This window comes from Apostichopus japonicus, chromosome 4, assembly GCF_037975245.1.
Source record: "Apostichopus japonicus isolate 1M-3 chromosome 4, ASM3797524v1, whole genome shotgun sequence".
NCBI classification, from domain to species: Eukaryota; Metazoa; Echinodermata; class Holothuroidea; order Aspidochirotida; family Stichopodidae; genus Apostichopus; species Apostichopus japonicus.
The window spans coordinates 16,167,094-16,187,626 of NC_092564.1; the positions used below are offsets into that span (position 1 = coordinate 16,167,094).

General features: G+C 36.5%; 1 protein-coding gene across 8 annotated transcripts in view; it reads left to right on the forward strand.

Annotated features, from left to right (window-relative positions):
- LOC139966596 (poly(rC)-binding protein 3-like) overlaps window positions 1-20,533 on the forward strand; it is a 188,434-nt gene that overhangs the window by 124,067 nt on the left and 43,834 nt on the right. For all 8 annotated transcript variants that reach the window (XM_071969790.1, XM_071969792.1, XM_071969793.1 and 5 more), the window contains one exon: window positions 12,881-13,009. In XM_071969790.1, the coding sequence (XP_071825891.1) occupies window positions 12,881-13,009 (129 nt within the window). The remainder of the gene's footprint in view (window positions 1-12,880; window positions 13,010-20,533) is intronic.

The following is a 20,533-nucleotide window of genomic DNA, read 5'->3' on the forward strand; positions in this document are numbered from 1 at the left end:
CATGAATATTCAATAGACCTTGGAGGCATCGTCTCCACGTCTACGGGATCAGTTTCTCTGGGATATGGCTTCCAGGATACTCTTTACATACCACAGAATAATTTTAATCAACGAAAAAAACGAACGCAGCTGCCGAGAGATGCTTGAAGAGGAAATCACAGAGGAAATTCGCATCAGGGATACCATTCCGGTGGCAGAATCAATGTTTGCTACAGACCAAACATAACATAAAAACTGAAGAAAAAGAGTCTAAAACCATCCAAAAATTTAAAAAAAAAAAAAATCGGGGGGGGGTGTAACAAAATGAAAGTCACTTATGGGTAATTGAAGTATTGTGGAACATAGCAGTTGGAAGGAAAGGCACCTGCTTCTGCAGAGTTTAATATTCATGTTGACTTCATGCCTTAAGATATGAAATGAATTTGTCCATAGAAATGTATTTCATATGCAGAAGAAAAAAATATTAACTGAATTAGTACTTGATGCACTCTAACTTAAATATGTTAAAGGTCAGTGCTTTCAGAATTTGTAGATAATAGACAAAAATTAGTTATATGCCCCCCCCCCTCCTTTTAATTTGTGATAGTCATTTTGAAGGTACTGTAGTTTTTAAGGGAGCTTGTGTAACTCTTATTATCCAAGTACAGGAATACTAGCTCAGGAAAACTGTCTAATCAAATGATCACATGAAACATTTAAACAGAATTTGATCATTAAATTACTTTCATGTTAACTGAGACAGATTAAATGTCATTTTAGTAAATAAAAAGTCCCTTTCATTTACATGGTTTGGGTGGAAGGGAAGGGAGGAGGGGGGGGCACATGATGGTTAATATTGTCTACTGTAACAATGTAACTCATATTGCCGAGTTAAAGAAAAAAAAACATGCCCTACTTTCTTTCAAACTGAATCAGCAGGGGTTGGTATAAAATATGACATATTTGCATGGAGCGTGGATTCTTTTGGTGCACACTTTGCAGGCTTTGTTTTTTGGTTGGAGAACAAATTGTTCTGGTAAAAATTTCCCAGACTTTATTTCTTGAGTGAAAAGGGTTCAATTTCATTGTTATATTCTTTTTTTAAGTGCTTTCTTGGCACAATGTTTCTGAGTGGAGAGTGAATTTCCTTGGTGTGTATTTTCTGACAATGTTTCTGAGTGGAGAGTGAATTTCCATGGTGTGTAGTGTGCAGACTATGTTTCTGAGTGGGGAGTGAATTTCCATGGTGTGTAGTGTGCAGACTATGTTTCTGAGTGGAGAGTGAATTTCCTTGGTGTGTTTTTTGCAGACAATGTTTCTGAGTGGAGAGTGAATTTCCTTGATGTGTATTTGCAGACAATGTTTCTGAGTGGAGAGTGAATTCCCTTGGTGTGTATTTTCTGACAATGTTTCTGAGTGAAAGTGAATTTCCTTGATGTGTATTTGCAGACTATGTTTCTGAGTGGGGAGTGAATTTCCTTGGTGTGTATTTTCTGACAATGTTTCTGAGTGAAAGTGAATTTCCTTGATGTGTATTTGCAGACTATGTTTCTGAGTGGGGAGTGAATTCCCTTGGTGTGTTTTTTGCAGACAATGTTTCTGAGTGGAGAGTGAATTTCCTTGGTGTGTATTTCTGACAATGTTTCTGAGTGAAAGTGAATTTCCATGGTGTGTAGTGTGCAGACTATGTTTCTGAGTGAAAGTGAATTTCCATGGTGTGTAGTGTGCAGACTATGTTTCTGAGTGGGGAGTGAATTCCCTTGGTGTGTATTTTGCAGACAATGTTTCTGAGTGGGGAGTGAATTCCCTTGGTGTGTTTTTGCAGACAATGTTTCTGAGTGGAGAGTGAATTTCCTTGGTGTGTATTTTGCAGACTATGTTTATGAATGGAGAGTGGATTTGGTGTGTATATCCCAGACATGTTTGTGAGTGGATGGGGACTCGATCCCTTGGCATATATTTCCAAGTCATTTTCTGTTGTTGAGTGGAGACTGGATCCTTGGATTCACTCTCTGAGTCGAGAGTAAATCTCCTTGGTGTGTATTTTTCAGACAATGTTTCTGAGTCGGGAGTGAATTTCCTTGGTGTGTATTTTGCAGACTATGTTTATGAATGGAGAGTGGATTTGGTGTGTATATCCCAGACATGTTTCTGAGTGGATGGCGACTCGATCCCTTGGCATATATTTCCAAGTCATTTGCTGTTGTTGAGTGGAGACTGGATCCTTTGGTACATGCTTATTTTTTTCTTTCTTGAGTGAAGAGTGATTACTTTGGTATATATGTAGATGTTAGACATCATATTCAGGTGGCAAATGTTGTCTAACTGCTCACTCCTCCATTTGTGATTAAATCTTGGGCCTCTCAAAGAAGGAAGAGGGATAAAACAGTCGTAAAAGAAAGACATTTCATGTCCTATGAAGAAAGTTTTGTAAAAGTACTACAAGTTGGAACTAATCATGTTTTTTATAAGTGGTAATATAAGCCAGCAACTTAAGAAGGTTAACATCAATAAAGCAATGTTTTGAATTGGGACACATTTAAAACAATTGATACATGTACTTTACTGTATATGCCATAATTAAAATACAGCTCATTGGCTTTAATTCAGCTGTTCTTGTTGCATTTCAAATGATGACAAATATTTATCAGTATTTTAAAATTTGGATTTGATATAAATTCATTTCAGCTTTGGGTGGTTAATATGAAATTAATTATGAATTAACCACTTTAAATATACAGTCTTTTAGAGAACAAACCTAAGTAAGTTTTGTTTAATTAAAAAGTCAATCAGTCGTTGATCCATATCTGGTAAAATGTCAGCAAATAAAGACAATATATTCTGCCTCAAACCATGAAATCACTCTTCCTCAGTCCACGCATAACTTAAGTAAAATGATCAAATTTCCATCTCAATTGTATTACTCTTCCTTTTCAAAGTGTAAAAAAACCGATCTTCAAATTGTTCAATGATTTACGTTCCATCTGTTTATATTTTTTTATGACTTCAGTGATGATGAAGATTTTTTTTCTTCTTAAATCGGAAAAATTATGGCGTATAAATTGGTTAGAGAAGTGATTAAACAATTTAAAAAAAAAACCTTTACATTCTTTTATCAGGTTAATTCATGTCTGTTGGAGAAAAGCACAACTAAAAACAGTTTTCTAAGTTTGCCATTAGATTGAAATATTACAGAGGCATGTTAATAAAGCACATTAAAAACTGTATCAAGCAAAATTCAATATTGTAGCTTCTCCAATCGAAGTCCGCATTCTTTATTTCCATATTTTAAGGGCATTTTTACCTCTCAGGCTCTTATCTCCCCCCGCATCCCCCCCCCGTAACATAAAATATGTAACGAGAAGGAAATATTTGTTTTCTGCCGAAGGAACATCACTAGAAAGGATCATGATGAGCGCTTTCATGATTTAAAGTCTCGCAAAGAAAGATTTATACGAGTGAAATAGTCCAAGTATTTCTTCAACTGGTGATAGTTTAACTTGGGATTGTAAACTTTCTCTTCTTGCGACTGTGACAACGGTGAAAGATACCTGCAGGGAATAGCTGACATTAAATACCACAAGATTGAATGATAGCTAGTTTTTGTTTAGAAAGCGAAAATGAAAATTGTTTTTTTTTTTTTTTTTTTACTTTCCGGCTATGAACCATCTACTCCTGAAAGATGTTGGAATCAATTTACTAAGTGGTTTTAATCCAAACACAAAGGGTACTAAATTATGGTATCTTCTTGCTGGCCGATTTATAAAGAAATTTCAGCATGGGTATACAGGCTTAGCTACCGGCAAGCTGGGATGAAGTATAATGCCCCCGGAATATTAGAGATAACTTGTACACAAAAAAAAAACCATCACTAAAAAAAAAAACATCGCTAGGTGTGTGATTGACTTGATGGGTAAGATCACATATGACATAATTGGGTGTTTTTTTTTTTTCCCTGTGTAAACAAAGGAAAAATTCCAGGGATGATATTGCATCCTCTCTTTACTTCTCTCTAATAATCAGAGTGACCTTTTGGGTTGTGATGGACAGGTAGACTTTAAAGTTAATGAATGCACGGATGTCCAAGGGGGAGGGGGATGTTGTTTCTCAGGTGGCAAGTGGAACAGACGCTGCTCACATGCAAGGGTGGGCAGACTTTTTTTCTTTTTCTCTCTTTTTGCACCATGGCAGATCTCTTACAATTTGTTATGGTATGATTCGGGTATGGTTGTTGTTTAATAATATTGAGGAGGTTAAGAAAACTTATCTCTGATTAAAAAGTGTAGTCCGCCTAACTGCAGGGATGCTTCATGGAGATTTTGACCTTGGCTGTTGTGTTAAAACTTCTAGTCAGGACAGGTGGTTTGTCTTGGTTTATATCTCTTTATCACCTGTCAGAAAATCAAAAGAACTGGAATTTTATGGCTGGCTGCTATTTTCAGGCTGATTGCATGCTGTGCTGGGACACAATTTCGGTAATTGGATTGGCAGATTGGTTTCTCGGCTTTTTACATTTTTCCTCCGTTTCTATAATTTAAAGGAACAGTTGGCGTCGGAAGAGATGTTACATAACAATGCACTTTTACGTTTGCGATTGTGGGATTGAACAAATTGATATACAAAACAAAACACCAGGAAGAAGGATCTGGAGCCCTTAGAACGGAGTGATTAGGGATGGAGGGAGGGGAGGGGGTGTAGTTTGGGTGGGGTTTGGGTGGGGGAATTGAGGAGTGGTACAGGTGGGTGTGAAGGAAGGTATTTTTACATATACAGTAAGATTGGAATCAGATACACAATGTTAATGAGCCCATATTTATTCTCTTCAGTGCACTCTATGGTAACGTAGACATTTATTTGTGGAAATTATAAACATTGTACAGTAAATCTCTAGGTCACCTTTATTATCAACAATTTTTGCTCCAGGTGTACTAGTCAAATAGCCGACAATCATAGTTATCTCACATGATTAGATAATGTTTCGGCTGAATTTGTAGCTCTGTCATTTAACAGAACTAGGAATTACTCTAAAAGAACAGTTTGGGGCTCAGTACAAATTGACCAAGATTTGACCATGTATACTGCACATGGTCAACCAGTGAATTAAGATTTCATTGCATATATATATATATGTATGTATATATATATATATATATATATATATATATATATATATATATGCATACATACATACATACGTATATAAATCTCTATATGTTAACTTAAGGTTACAAATAATTTGGATCATGAGCCCTTTAAGTTGAAGTACGAGCCACTCAACTCTGAGTTGTAGTGTGTATGTATCCAGCATTAATTATACCACCTCGCATGCCATTCCAAAATCAAGCAAAATTTATGTAATCTGAAACGTTTTTGGTAAATTGTACTTTGTCCGAAAAAATTTCAATGTTGTTTTATAGGCCAATTTCACTTTCATTTTATGTTCCAATTCAAAGATAAATTATACTCTGTCAAGGAGGGTTTTAAGTTACGTTGCATTTAATCATTGTTCATTCCCATCCATGTAAGCTGTACATGGCATAGATAGTTTGAGATACGGTAGGTTACTGTGGATATTATGCACTATATTGGTTTCAGCCATAAATTCTTCATGTCCTAAAATGAGGGGGGGGGCAGTGGGGGGGAATGGGGGAGGGCAGTAGTTTGAAGTGATGTTTAACATTGGGTTAGGAAATTTTATCCATAATTTATACAGATTATAAAGTACACAAAGTTAGTTAGAATTGAAAAGATTAATGAAGACTTTCTCTCCAAGATTTTGTCACCAATGGAAAGCAATCTTGATCTACTTGTTGTTACCCAAACAGAAAATGTTCAAAATTGATGTTTCTATAATTCATTATTCAAACTGATATTATCAACTAGTCAAGCTAAATGATAGGTATTATAATCACATGCATTGAAATATAGTTTATTTTGAAATCAATCAAATATGTTGACCAATCAAATCTGTTATTCAAATCAATCAAACTCTTAGGAGCTCCTTTAATATAGTTCACTTATGGTCACTGTACCTTGATATTCATGTCTTCAACATACATGATTTTGGTATTCATATTTCATACAGAACAGACGTGCACCAACCTGACATATGTATATAATCAAAGGGAAGAATGCATCGCATGATTTGCGTCGCATTACATATCAAAATCACTTGACTTTCTTTTTAGCTTGGTTTTACAGGTAAACCAGTCAACACCACCACTTTCATGCATATTAATGAGCCTGTACATAAACATTGTAAAACTCCTCTATCAGGATGGTAGAGGAGACAATTATTGAATTATTTATGATACAATACATGAAACAATTAATTGCTTGATATATTTGCTGATAATGTGATTAGGAAGCTGTGTATGATGATCATATGTAGATCGCACTGTACAGTATTGTAATGAAACTTAAAGAACACAATCAGCAGTGTCAGTAAATCGCCTTCGATAACTTGATTAAAATGATACATTTTTTTTTTACTCCAGCTCATATTTTAGATGAGTTATTTACATTTCCTTCAATGCCTGACATCTCATACATCCCCTTCGCTTAAAAATGTTTTCTGGTTCATCCTGTTCTCTCACCTGGAATCTACGTCATACAGAAATCCCATGGCAGCCACATAATTCTATCAGGGATATATTTAGTCTAGGTTCTATGCCACCGATGTTTTTCTGGGAGAGCTTTTCTGTCTCTCTCTCGCTCTCTTTCTCAGTGTCTTAATGTGATTCACCGCATTCTAATTTTTCCACTCCAGTTGCCTGCTATTCAAAAGGGTTTTTATCTTTAATGTCTCTTGTAAACTCTTCTCAATAATAAATAAGGGGAACATACACCCCTTCTGTCTGGATTTACATGACTGATCGAAAAAATTCTTAAAGGCATTTGTAAATTGAAAACAGATTCTTGCTGAAGGGGGTGAAAGTTTGGTTTGTGTATAATGAAAGGAATACAAATATATATATATATAGACTTAACATTATTAAGGTATGCATGTATGTATTTATGTACATGTATGTATGTATAGGGAGGTGCATACCATAGATGTGTGAGATTTAACTGCCGTGACCATATCCCAAGGGATGGAATATGAAAATAGAAATATCAATCAAATATAAACTAACTGATAGCTGAGAATAAAAATAGAAAGATGTGTGGCTAGACATTATACCATGGAGGTCTGTTTTTACCTCCATGATTATACAGACTTACAGTTAAGGTGGAACTGCATAGTGTTCATCATATGCATAATGAGCTAACAATAACAACGCAACAAAAAGAAAATTATCAAACTCTCTTACTATTTCTTTGGCTCTCTGATCCCATTTCGCAGACTTGTTAGTCTTTGTTCTTGTGTAGGTTTGAAGTATCATCAGATCCTCATACTTTCCCAAATGGAAAAAAAAAAAAGATTGATTTACTTCAGCTGCTTGAAGGATACTGTTTTAGGTTAAAAGTGTCATAGATTCTATATTTGTAAAACAAACTATAATTGTAAAACAAATCCGTTAACTTGCAGGTATGTCTTTGAATGCAGGCACACACACCTGGTGGGATGGGGGTGGGGTGGGGGTGGGATGGGATGGGGGGTTCAGTCAAATACAGATGAAGCTTTACCATATGTGTGTTGTCTCTATTGGATTGTTGGAATTGACCTTTCTAAATCTCTGTTGGTAAAAGCAGGTCACTAGCTGCCAGAAGGTCATCCCAATTGTGTACTATTAATTGTGTCTATTAATTTTGTATCTCCCAGCTAATATACTGGTTACATTTATATCACTACAGTCAGTCATATGTCAAATACCTTTTATCGATGGTTATTGCTCACTGAAGCAGTTTTAATGATAAGGCTTGCCATTCTTTCTCCTTAATATATATGCACTTTGCAAAAGACATAAAAAATGCAAAATCAGAAACTCAGTTTTAATTGGTTTTACCAGGAGATAAAAAAGCCCATGTATAATGTACACACAATTGCAATTTGTAGTCATAATAGGCCTCACCTTATCTATATCACAGTTAGGCCTAATTGTATGGATAAAGCCCATTGAAAATTCATTTCCACGTACAAAAGAACAGACTTCCTACCAGTGTACATCCTTCAAGAACAAGAACATTTCCTATGGACACATTTCGTAGCGAGGGTGCAGATAATTGGGTGTGTATGCCTGCTTAAATACTACTGCATATTCATATTACTGCATATTCCAATTGTCTGTCAAACTGACGGTTTACAAAAAAACTGTGAAAAAATTTAGCTTAAGATAATAAAAATGCCCATCTCCTTCTAAGAGAGCTCATAACTGTAATCATACAGGATAGTAAGAGTAGATTTGTCACTTCCCCTCCCCATTAAGAAGCCTAATATCAGGATGATATGACTCATTTGAAAATCAAATGGAAACGATAATGTAGCCACCCAACATTCCATGTGGTGAACCTTCCCGTTGTTTGACCCTCTCACAAAACTCCATCCAATAGCACTGAGCAAGACTTTTTGCCCTGGTTATGTTCATGGTTTGTTATCTGGGAAAGTTCTATTTTATACGACTGTGCTTCTGTTGAGCCATTAACGAAAGCAAGCTGTTGTATGAATTATGTTGGTGTTAATCAAAGAAAGACGTGTGAAAATAGACGAACAGGGCCTCCAGTAGTTCCCTTTGGTGAGAAAGATGGAGGCCATCGGAAGGGGACCTTGTGGCCAAAACAGGGGCCAAAGATGTTCTCTCTACACCCCTGGGATTATTGCTATGATTTCATGTGCACAAAAACACCCCAGAAAGATTACATTCTAAATAGTCAGTGAAATAAACTTTTGCATTAATTATATTGTTTTGTGCAATTTGTAATCACATTTGTATAATTGTGGGCCTGCACACGGGTCACATTTCTAACCCTATGGTCTTGGTACCAAGTACTACAATCATGTAACTTTTTATTGTCATTTTATTTTGCATTGTTTTATACCATTCTGACTTTGTGATTTAATTGACTTCTTTGTTAAAGGTACCGGATTGACATAGGAATAATTTAGTATATATCTCGGAAGTTGTTAAAGTATAAATCACAGGCAAGCACCAAAAAAAGCACTTTCTTCAAATATACCAACAAATAGGCTTTTTAATTAATCCTGAATATTACCAGGAGTGTTTGAGCAGATATAAGCTAATATCAACATAAAATCAACAATTTACTGATTCCAGTTGTTCAACTTAAAAACTCCCCTCAATATAGTAGTCCTTTGAAATAGATATATTGCTGACTGTTGCACATGCCAAAATAATCTTTTCCAGGGGTTTTACTTTGAAGATAAAAATTGTGTCCCTTACGTATATATGTTTCCAGCATCCCTATTGTACATATGTGATGTGTAATTGAAAATTGTGTCATGAGGAACACCCAAAGAAAGAAGGTAAAAAAAAAACACAGTGCAAATTTTGAACCTAGATGGCTGTCAATTCATTGGTTGTTATGGTGAATATTCAAAGAAATACTTTGCCGTGGGTTATTCGGTTACTTTAATTTCCTAATTTGTCATCAAATTTGTCAGCATCATGAAAGGAGCTATTTCCTTGATTAAATTTATAAAGGAAGCAAAGGGTTTTGTTCCTGGATATTATATCCATCAATAGATTTAAACCACTTCCTCCTGCAATACAATTTCTTTTTTTTGTTCGACCTGCCCGTTTCTGAGCCTGCATTAATAATTTGGCGCAGTAGCATCACAAAATTGACGCTACACCCCGCGACGTGGAACAAACTGGGTCGGCGCGAGGATTGACGAGCGTCCGTTTTGTGGAGAAATCAATAAACTGTTTGAGAGGAAATGGTTTAGAGAGATTTGATAAAGTGAAGTCATCTTGTTTAATGTTGTGTGTAATTTTTCCATCAGCCTAATTTAGTACGTGTTGACAGTAGCATCCTTGGACACCTTCCTTGTTTTGAAGTTCTTTTCTCTCTCCTTGTTTTCATGGTGTCGCGTGAGGAAATGAAACGGAGTGATCGGTGTTGGTCGGCTCTGATTTGATTATTTTTACTCTCCTTCTCCGTCTCCGCCTAACCTGCGGCGAATCTGTTATGAATACCGACGAACTTAGCTTTATATGTTTAATCAGACTTGTCCAAGTCATTTCGTAAATGTAGACAACTGACCCAACCTTGGTAACGGCAGATTGCAATTGCGAACAATGTACAAACAAATACATTTGTGATGTGAAGCATTTTCATCGTCATCTGGTTGATTAGTACTGTAACGTTCCACGTCTCTCGCCCCTGGGAGAATCTATAGCAAAAGAAAGGAAAAAAAAGAGGAATTGAATAATTAGACTTGTTCAAACATGTTTTGAAGATACAGAGACCCGACTTAACAGTAACACAGCCTGAGTTTGAAAATGTACATATGTAATGCATTTTCAGTGTCATCTGGTGTAATCGATTTTTTTTTCCACATCTCAACTTTGGGTCAATTTAGCAAAGAAAACAAAAAAATGAAATGATTGTAGACTGTCGAAGTCATTTTGTAAAATGTCGACAACAACTCAAATCTGATGTTTGTACTGTAATGCAATCAAAGTATATGTATTAAGGTGAACTTTTAGTGTCATCCAGATGGATCAATACTCCATTTGTTAATTCATCTCATACCGGGAGACAAATCTAACAGAAGAGTTTTTGAGGTATACAATTATTTAAAGGCAACCCACAAGTACATGTACTGTATGCAAATGAAAAGATAAAAACAAATCTCCCTAGTTTACAGATCTATGCAACATAAGGTTAAATAGTTGGTTGATGACATCTACATTTTTCCTTTATTATATTATGAAAAGGCTGGATACAATAAATTTCACCCCATATTTCCTGGGCTCTTTAATAGGCCATTGGCCCCCCTAGTTTATGCCATACCCTGGGGGTGACAGGCCCCCCTGACCGTAATTCCTCTTCTTGTCAGGCCTGTTTGTAGGCAAAAGATGGAACCTAGACCAAGTTGAGAAACATCGCTGAGGTATAAATCTTAAAAAGCTGAATCTGTGACAAGTGGAGAGGAGTTTTGAAAAGTGAACTCGAGCCACTTTATTTACAGCTCAATATGTATATCTTTATGCCTGTGAACTGTGAAGTTTTATATGGCAAGCATAGAAATTATGAAAATAATCAGTCAAGCATACAGTAACTTAATTCAGAACCATTCCTTCATCACCTCTCTCTCTCTCTATCAAACATATAAAAAAAAAAACAACGATTGTGATTTATTCATCACACAATGGATTCCCCTTCAAACGATTTCTCAAGAATTTTCTTCTTTTTTTTTGTCTTTTTATCCAAATATTAAAATGTATGAAGGTCTGAGGTGTTGCAGTGGGATTAGACGTAATCTTTAGATGGACAGTAATGTCCCTACAATGGATCTGAGCTGAATAAAAGCATGATGGGAAGGGAACAGAGATTGTCAAGTTGATGAAGTGGGACGAAGGGAAGGGAGGAGGATTGCATGATGTATAGATTTAAAAAAAAAAGAAATTGTTATGAAGAATAAAAGCAGCAGGTTAATTACAACTCCTGTCGCTCAAATACATCTCAGCACAAAATTTATCAAGTCATTGGGTCTGTTACGTACTGTAGGTATTAGAGTAACATTGTAAAATTTTTAGATGTGTCTGAGAATTGTTAGATTTGTTCCAGCTAATTTGGCATTTGTGAACTATTATCCATCTCAATTGAACTTATAGAACTGCAGTTGACTATGTGAAGTGAAGAATTCCTGGATTGGATTCTAGACTTTGTGCTATGTATTGAAATCTCATTCTGTATTTTTCTCTGCCCAATACCCCCATCTATTTTCTGTTCCCTTTCTTCTCCCCCCCCCCCCCTTTCCCAACCCTCTATCTCCCATATTATGGACTGGTTTCATTCTGGATTAGTTGTAATCCTAAATCAGTGTGAGACGCTTGACTTGGACACTGTTTTGAACAGATATCCTTGGAAAATATTTTTATCTTCAGCATCAATAAATTGAAGTGTATGTCTGTCTAATCAGTGTCTTTATTTAAGGTCACATAGGGGGCTAGGCCAAAGTTAAATCTGATGATTTTTTACTCTCATCAATGTTTTGTGCTGGAAATTTATTTCTTGAACTGCATGTTGGGTAAAAAAGTCGTTGTGTCAGACTCAGAGTCCGACAGAGATGGCATACAGTAGATCACAACATTTGGAAACTTTTGTGATTCAAGGAAAGCACTTTTTATGATAAAAGTTTGATGACACACTACCACAAACTTTGTATTGAACATGATTGCATTCATTTGATGTTAAACGCCCTCTCATCATGTTACATTAATGTCAGTGCCACTTTAGACATTAAGTTTGCAAATAATGAGATTTGCTTTTCTGATGAGTTAATATTTATTTACTTATATTTTTCTTTTTTTTTAAAGTATACTATGTGATATTGAGTATTTAATGTCCTTCACTCAAGTGTTGTATATATACTGTATGTCATTTGTACAGAAGCCAACATGAAAATTACATTTGAAAAGAGTAAGCTAGAATGAGAATCGAGAGGTCGTCCTTGGTTGCAAAGTTTCAACTATATTGCTTTTAATCGCATTCTACAACAATTTTCCTTCATAACAAGACCTGAAGTGTAATTTAACCCTCTTGGAATATTAAAGAATTTCACGGGGGCAACTATTAAGGGGGCGGGAAGTACTTTAAAAGCAAATTTGTAAACACTTGATGGGCACTTAATTTGATCAGAATGAAGGGTTTTATCAAAGGGAATCCCTATCCGAGTGCGTTCCACTCATAAACTCGTCAGTGTTGGATCTCTCGTTAGTATTATACCCAATCACTCAACTCTTTGTTCTTTCCTTTTCTTGCTGTCTTACAGGGCTCAAGAGCGTCCATCCAAGTGGCCAGTGAAATGCTACCAAGCTCAACAGAAAGGGCAGTAACAGTATCAGGTACACCTGAGGCAATCACCAAAGCTATCTACCAAGTTTGCTGTGTTATGTTGGAGGTGAGATCATGTGTTGCACAACAGTGTAACCAAACACTTAAACTAGATAGGGTGGGTGAGAGGGTTGGGTGTGGGGGGGGGGGGGGTTGGAGGGGGCAGTGGTTGCAGGAAATATTGGTAAGCTTATCAGTTCTGATACTCCCTACATACATAAACATATATATACAAATATATATACATATATGTAGAGATCTAAACATATATATAAACATATATATATATATATATATATATATTAATATATAAATATATATATATTGAAAGGGCAGTGAGTTAGAAATTGAGAAAACTTCCAGCCTCCAGCCAGCGGAATTCGAACCCAGGCCTCCAGCTGCTGTAGTGTGCGGACTTCCTTACTGAAGGTCACTAGTATAATGTCCAAAGTAAGAAGCCAGATAATTCTACTGCAGGCCTCTCCACCTGTATCAAACAATGCTAGTCCTCTTTGGTGACAATGTCAGGTGACAATATGAGGAACAAATATATCTCAAACAGCAATGAGTTGGAAAATCTAGAACGGTGAAACAAAAAAAAAGAGAAAACTACCAGCCTTCACCAGGATATATATACACACACACAAACATATTCTTCAAGATTTCATTGGAAAGTTGACACTGCAAATTCTGCTACTCCTCTTGTTGGGGGCGGGGGGAGGGGGGCGCTGAGGAAATAGGAAAGGTCACAAGAGATGGGAAAGAGCAAACTTCTTAGATGGGATATTACATCTGAACATTATAAAGTGTTTTTCAGATGTTGGCTAAAGAAAGCATTTTAAAAATAGCTGTCGCATAGTAAAAGGCACTTCTCCATGCCTATTGTGCAGTATCCAGAGTTGTTTTTAATAGGCTGACGACGCGCAAGTTTGTTATTATTAGTAAATGGCTCGCTTGCGCGGAAAAGATGAAGCAATTTGTAAACTTGGGACTCAATTGGAAGAGATTTACCAAGGCTATCAGGAATGTTTTAAGCCAAAAGTGTGCCGGGTAGATGCTGATGGCGAGGTCCTTTACGATGACGTAAAGGGTTAGCGGTATTTTTGTTATTTATGCAATAATGTTTTACCGGCAGTTAGAGGTTAACCAGTGCGATGAAAGAGAAAAATGAAAGGGAGCTATTTTAGTCATCGTCTGATTACTGTGGTTAAGTGAGACAGGGATAATCAGATATTATCAACGGATGTAGTCTTCGAGATTTAGTTTGTTTTGGAAGCCATGAAAATTAAGAATCCTGCAAACATTGCTTTATTTAAACACCTCCTCACCGAATTAAATAGAATTTAGCTAACGAATGTACCGTGAAGTGTTCGAAAAGTCATGTGGAATGCCAGTATCCTATTTTCTTCCGTACATTATGCGAAATGTTGTCGTCCAGGAAAATCGAACGAGACTTAAAAATGAGACCAACTTTTATATTTAGGTAGGGGGTGATAGTCGAAAGTAAAGAAACCGTGAAACAGTTGAATAATTTGGGAAGATATTTGTGGTGTCCGTTTTAAAAAGACAAAACAGGAGCATGAATGCGATGAAGAATAACTTCATACCTCAGACACTCTATCTTGAGGGGATACGGTTCCTTGACTGCAAAGTTCTCCTCATAAATGAAGGTATTAATTGAGTATTATGTTTATCCGCCATCAAGGGATCTATGAGCCAGCATCGACTTCTGAAAACAAAACTCCTCGTCTCATGTCTTCGGAGGTACGAGAGAGAGACGTCGAGATATTGACTGTTTGTCTTGACGCATCTTTACAACCTCATTAGCATGTATTCCTCTCGACATAAATCCCCTCATGTGCCTAGCTTTTCTGGTTTTTTCTTTCTCTTTATTTCTTGTCTTTTACTCCCTTCTTAAATGTAATTATTCATACCTTTAGTTAAAGGGCAAATTTCTTTTTTTTACTTCTGCCTTAGTCTTGCATTTATTTTCTCATGTTTTCGTCGAGGGTTATATTTACACACACATATCCTCCACGGAAACCTTCCGTGTGATATGGTTCATCTTGGAAATAGAGGATGATGCATACCAAATAATAAAATGCCAATAAACAGCTGAAGGCCCTGCAAATTTATTAACGATTCAATTACGGTGCAGTAGTAATGCAGGTCTAGAAGGCCCTGGCGGCTCTTAAAGCAGATAGGTCAAAGAAATTAATTATATTTTGCTTTACATCAATCACAAGGTTAAAAACCATCTCAGACAGATGAGGATGGCGGGGGAGAGTCCTAGTGTTTTTTTCTTTGGAACATCACGTAGTAGATCTCGAAAAGTAAATGAAAAGCGAGTAAAACCGGGGAGCGTGGTTAGTAGAGGAAAGAAGGGATGAGAGATGTTTGACGATAACATTTTTAATTAACTGTTTTGATTTCAGGCGTCGTAGTCTCTAAGAAATGAAAGATATGATGCAGCAGGACAACTTACACAACAATCAGCTTCTGTCAGTCAGTTTCAAATTTTTAGACAGTTTTACGAAACCAACATTTGGAAGTATTACAGTACTGGGATAACTCCTAAGACTGTAGATAGTCAATGTAAGATAATCATCGAATTACCAGAGTAGTGTAAGAAGATTGTGCAATATCCTATGACAACAGGGGGAAGGTGGGGGTAGGTGGAGGGGGGGAGTTGTGGGAAGGTGGGGGAGGTGGGGGATGTAATTAAGAATTTATATAGAGTTATGCATTGTTCAAGGGTGTGGTCAGCATGGCTGCTTTCAAGAACAGAGAAGGCCCCTGGAAGTGTTATTCCAAGACTTTTTGTCAAAGTTATGAAGATTTCATCCAGCCTGTGTCATGGTTTGTCAGTAGTTGTCCTCATTGTTGAAAGAATTTCTATAGGTGGTTCAAGAATTAGGCTTAGAGGTTTGGTAGGAAACGGTTTGCCACCCGGTGAAGGAATATTAACTTGTAACGTTCTTACATATTAACGTTCTTACATGAAGATATGTTAAAACTCATCTATATTTATTGTTGCCTACTACAAATATTCATATTAATCTAGGTTGTACTTCTAGTTGTATGTACCCCACCCCCCCCCCCCCCATTTAAAAAAATGTCTTGGAAGTCTGTATCCTTCTTCAGGAGTTGCTTCAATCTTCTTTAGGCGTTGCTAACATTCCAAAATCTCTGTTTGTGTTGGATATGGTTTGTCGCTTGGCTGGTATATATTACTTTTTCTTGCATCGAGGAAACAAGGGCTGTCTCTTTGATATATTTGTTTACTTTATCGGGAATTCTCCCAGTGTGAAATGACAGAGGAAGCTGGGCCACAAATTATGTGAGTAGGGTCACCTGGGTCAGTGGTTGTAAAAGTCAGTGGTGATAAAGTTCATCACCACCACCCAAGGCAAAATGTTTGAGCAGCAAATATTTAGACAACTTCTTGAAGGTGGTGTCTCACTCATTTTACCTGCCAGTTTGTTCATAATTATCACATTCTTCATGATCTTCTAAAAGTAGGAATAACTGTACCACATATTGAAGTGTGTACCCTCATAAATCTGTCTCCTCTTTAGTCTTTAGGGCATCCCCTGACCTCCCTCCCTCCCCCTCCATCCAGTCCCCCTCCCCTTTCCCCTTTCCACTCATTCCATCTTTCAGTGTTACCTCAGCTGTCTCTTAAAGTACATTAGTGGTATGAATCCATCTTCCTTTTGTCGAGAGTCTTATAAATTTAAACCTCGGTTCATCAGTAGGAGTTGTTTTGCTTCTTCGTATTTATTAATGACATTAGATTTTAACTGTGCATTAAAACATTGGAATATACTCTGGCATTTCCATCTTATTTTGCCATAATGATGTCACTCACTCTGCTTTGGCCAGATATGTTTAATTTAAAATTTAAAAAATAACTAGCTTCAGGGGAAAAAAGGCACCCCATGATAAAGTTTTTTCTCCCTGTAGTGTTTCAGAAATATTTCAGCAATGGTGGAATTGAGTCATTGGGATAACTGCCAGAAATATATTTCTTTCTTTTAGGTTAAAAAGTTACCTAGAATATTTAGTCTTGGTTTTCAGGGTTTTCCCCTTTTGTTCACCCCCCCCCCCCATTGTTGAGTTTGATAAAGAGTACAAAGTTCAAGTACAACATGTAAATGTTCAGTCAAGTATGTTTACAAGATTTCATCTTAATGTTTAAAACTTGGAGATTTGAAGATGGAATTTAACAATCTCTAGTACACTTTATGCCACCTATTGCTCATTTTTGTATAGCCTTTGTATAAATCTTTCAAATTGACATTTTGCAGTTGTTGCATTATACAGAGTTGAATATGTTAAAAGTATTGCGACTCACTTTGAAATCCTTTTACTTCAGCAGATAGGGTACTTAAGCATCCCTGGACAATGATGGTATTATGATTTTGCAGTCTTTTGGTGACATGTCACTCAAAAAAAGGAGAAAAAAAGTGCTCGTACATAAAGTATATTAACGAAGCGAGGAGTTGGAGCGTTATGCGATGAATATGACATTTAAAACATTTGGAAAACATCGCCTTTTGGAAAAACTTTCATATTTGAAACTGAAACTCTCTTTCAGGGCACTTACATAGAAACATAGCTTATTATAAAGCCATTCCCAGAAGGCTTCAAAAATACCCTCCCTTTTTTTTTCATTAGGAAAGCCTCATAGAGCCAACGGTTATATTTAATGAGTAATTTAGGCAGTCAGTTAGGCAGAACCTCTCCATTTTGTTAAAGGGTTTCAATGTAAATGCCAAATATGCTAGCAAAATAATAAATGGTCACTCTGCTTGCCACCCTCACAACATTTGCCAACACTGATACAATTAATTTTCCAATTCAACACTTAAGGCCAGAACTTCAGAGGAAAACTTTTATAGGAATTTTTAGCTCACTAAATTTTGTAGGTGGTACTGATGATCTTTAATGGGTTGCCAGTGTGAGTTGGACTAAAGTATATGTGGGGTGTATGTGGGGACTTCACACAAGGACTCTCTCAAATGCCTCTTTGGCCTACTCCTCAGATATTTTACCGAATTTCTCGTTGAATCCAGGAGTAGATTTCAGTGAAGTTGTACTTGCCATAGGGGATACGTGTAGCTAAATAAAAAAATACATTTGTTTGATAATAAATGATTCTTAATTAAGACAAAGGGTGAGAAACATTAAGAGGTATGTTGGTGGTACTGTAGCTTTGATATAACCTAGATCATAGGTGTGAAATGTTTCTTGTGAAAACACCTGTCAATCCTTAACTCTTAACATACAAAAAAAGAGGAAAAACTTGAGCACTGAAGGACACGTTTGTCCAAAGTAATAGGCTGGCAGGACGGAAGGAAGATCAATAGTGGTATAGCGCCCCCTGTGCCATCAGCTATGCCAGATAGTACTTGCAGGCAATTAGGGAAATACTTAAGTAACAAGGGGGTAAGTATCATAGCCCATGGACCCCTAAACGAGGTAGTTTTGTGGATTCTACACGGCCAAAGATCTCTGTCGCATGCAGAGTAAAACCGTCCAGTGAAACGTTTTTCTTTTTCCCCCTCCAAACATTTGCTGATTAAAATGCACCTCATTGACATTTACAATTGTCTTGATATGTCTGTGTACAGTTTAGATTCGTGATGTGATGTTTCGTTGACTTTTCCTTGTAAGGTTGTTTCATAATGCATATTAAAGGGATCTCACGGGACCTACATTCAAATAAAACTTTTGCCATACCTTGGTTTATGTGGTAGAATCACATTGCATTCCATAAAAAAAAGGATAAAATTCTCAGCTGATCCGTCACCTTAATAGCACATAGAACAGGAAGGAAGTAAGTTAGATAAAAAAGTTGACAGGACTACAAGAGGCTGTTCAAGTTTGTTTAAGATATTTCACTCTTTATAAAAATGCATTCGGTTATCAAATATACTTCTAAAGATATATATATATACCTGAAGAGCCACATACCCATGTGTGTTTATACTGTTGATAGTGTTTAACTGAAGAGTGTGGGAGAGGAAGCCTTCAATCTGCATTATACTACATTAAGTTTATTGCATGAAGCAGAAGGCACAGTGTCAAGGATTCAACCATTCTAACTAGCTCTATAAATATATGCACAGCCATTCATAATTTGACATTTAAATCACCAAATGTAATGAAGAGTGATGTTATCAGTAAGGATGTGGAAAGATGGAAATTTCAGGATGAGAAAGCCAAAAGAAATATTATGTATAATATATATAATAATATAAAACAATCCATTGAAAGATGATAAGAGGAATGAAGTGATACACAGCAGACAGTAATTTGCTTTGGGTTGGACATGTATAATATACCATTTGATTTGTTCATGGTAAATATCTAAGTCATTCTTTTCAGGAAGGATGGGGGGTCGGGGTGGGGTGGTTTGGTGATGTTATGTGTGAGCCTGAGAAATTGTCAGTCAAAATCAGCTGCCACTGGACATAACGTGCAAAGTTAAATGTTAGTTTCAGTGCATTTTGCGATTTATGAACAAAAGACATCATGTTGGTTAATTATGTACAAAGTAAATGGTAGTAATTACTGATAGGCCGAGTACAATCTCTATCATCATGAATCACATTCTGTTTTCCCAAAAAAATTCTGCTTTGGAATTAATTGTGAGCAAATTGATTTTCATAAACAATGACATGACAATGAAGCAAAACCCTGCTATATTCTTGAATAATTATATACTACGATTGATCATAGTGATTTGATGGATCAAATTTATAAATTTCAAAAACCAAAAACCTGTCTTATTTAATTAAGTGGATGTACACATTAATATTCCAATGTACTGTTCTGCTGGAAACTATGAAGCAATCGTCTATTAATGATTTGTAACTTCAGAGGGTACTGTAGATTTCCCCGGTGGGAATATTGATGGCGCTTTGGATCAAAGAGAGTAAAATATACTACCATTGCGTCATTTCTTGCATATTTTGGGTCTATGAAAGAAAGCCAAAGAGATTAGTCCCTCCCTTCTCTTCTCTCTCCCTTCCCTCCCTCTTGCCCTCCCCTGTCCCCCACAAAGGTATAATGTTACATCAAAATGAACCACATGCAATCCTCACATACTGTAGACTGTTCTAATTCAATCCCCATGAGCAGCCATTGAGTGCTATTTTTAATTTGTAAGAAACAGTAGCGCAATGTTTTCTCGGCACATTATTCACACCTCACTGAAGCAGACTCTGACATGTATTATGCAGGGAATTATTTATCCGGTATCACATCCCAAAATGCTACACAAAATGGTCAAGTTGCTATACTAGTGTTAAGAATGTATAGCAGTTTTACTACACGGGAACAATAGTATGCTACGAGAGAAAGAATTCATAGTAGCCTTCGAAAAAATGCTAACACAAGATTTCAACTCGAAAATTATTCCCTGAAATATGAGGTGAGAATTAGGTGTCATCACTTCTGGACAAACAATTACCCAGATCTGACAATTACTGTAGATCAAGTCAGCTGCATGTGAGATGTCAAACCAGGAGACTTGAAAAAAACTACTGTTGAACACTGTATGGCCGGCCAATGGAACGTACTA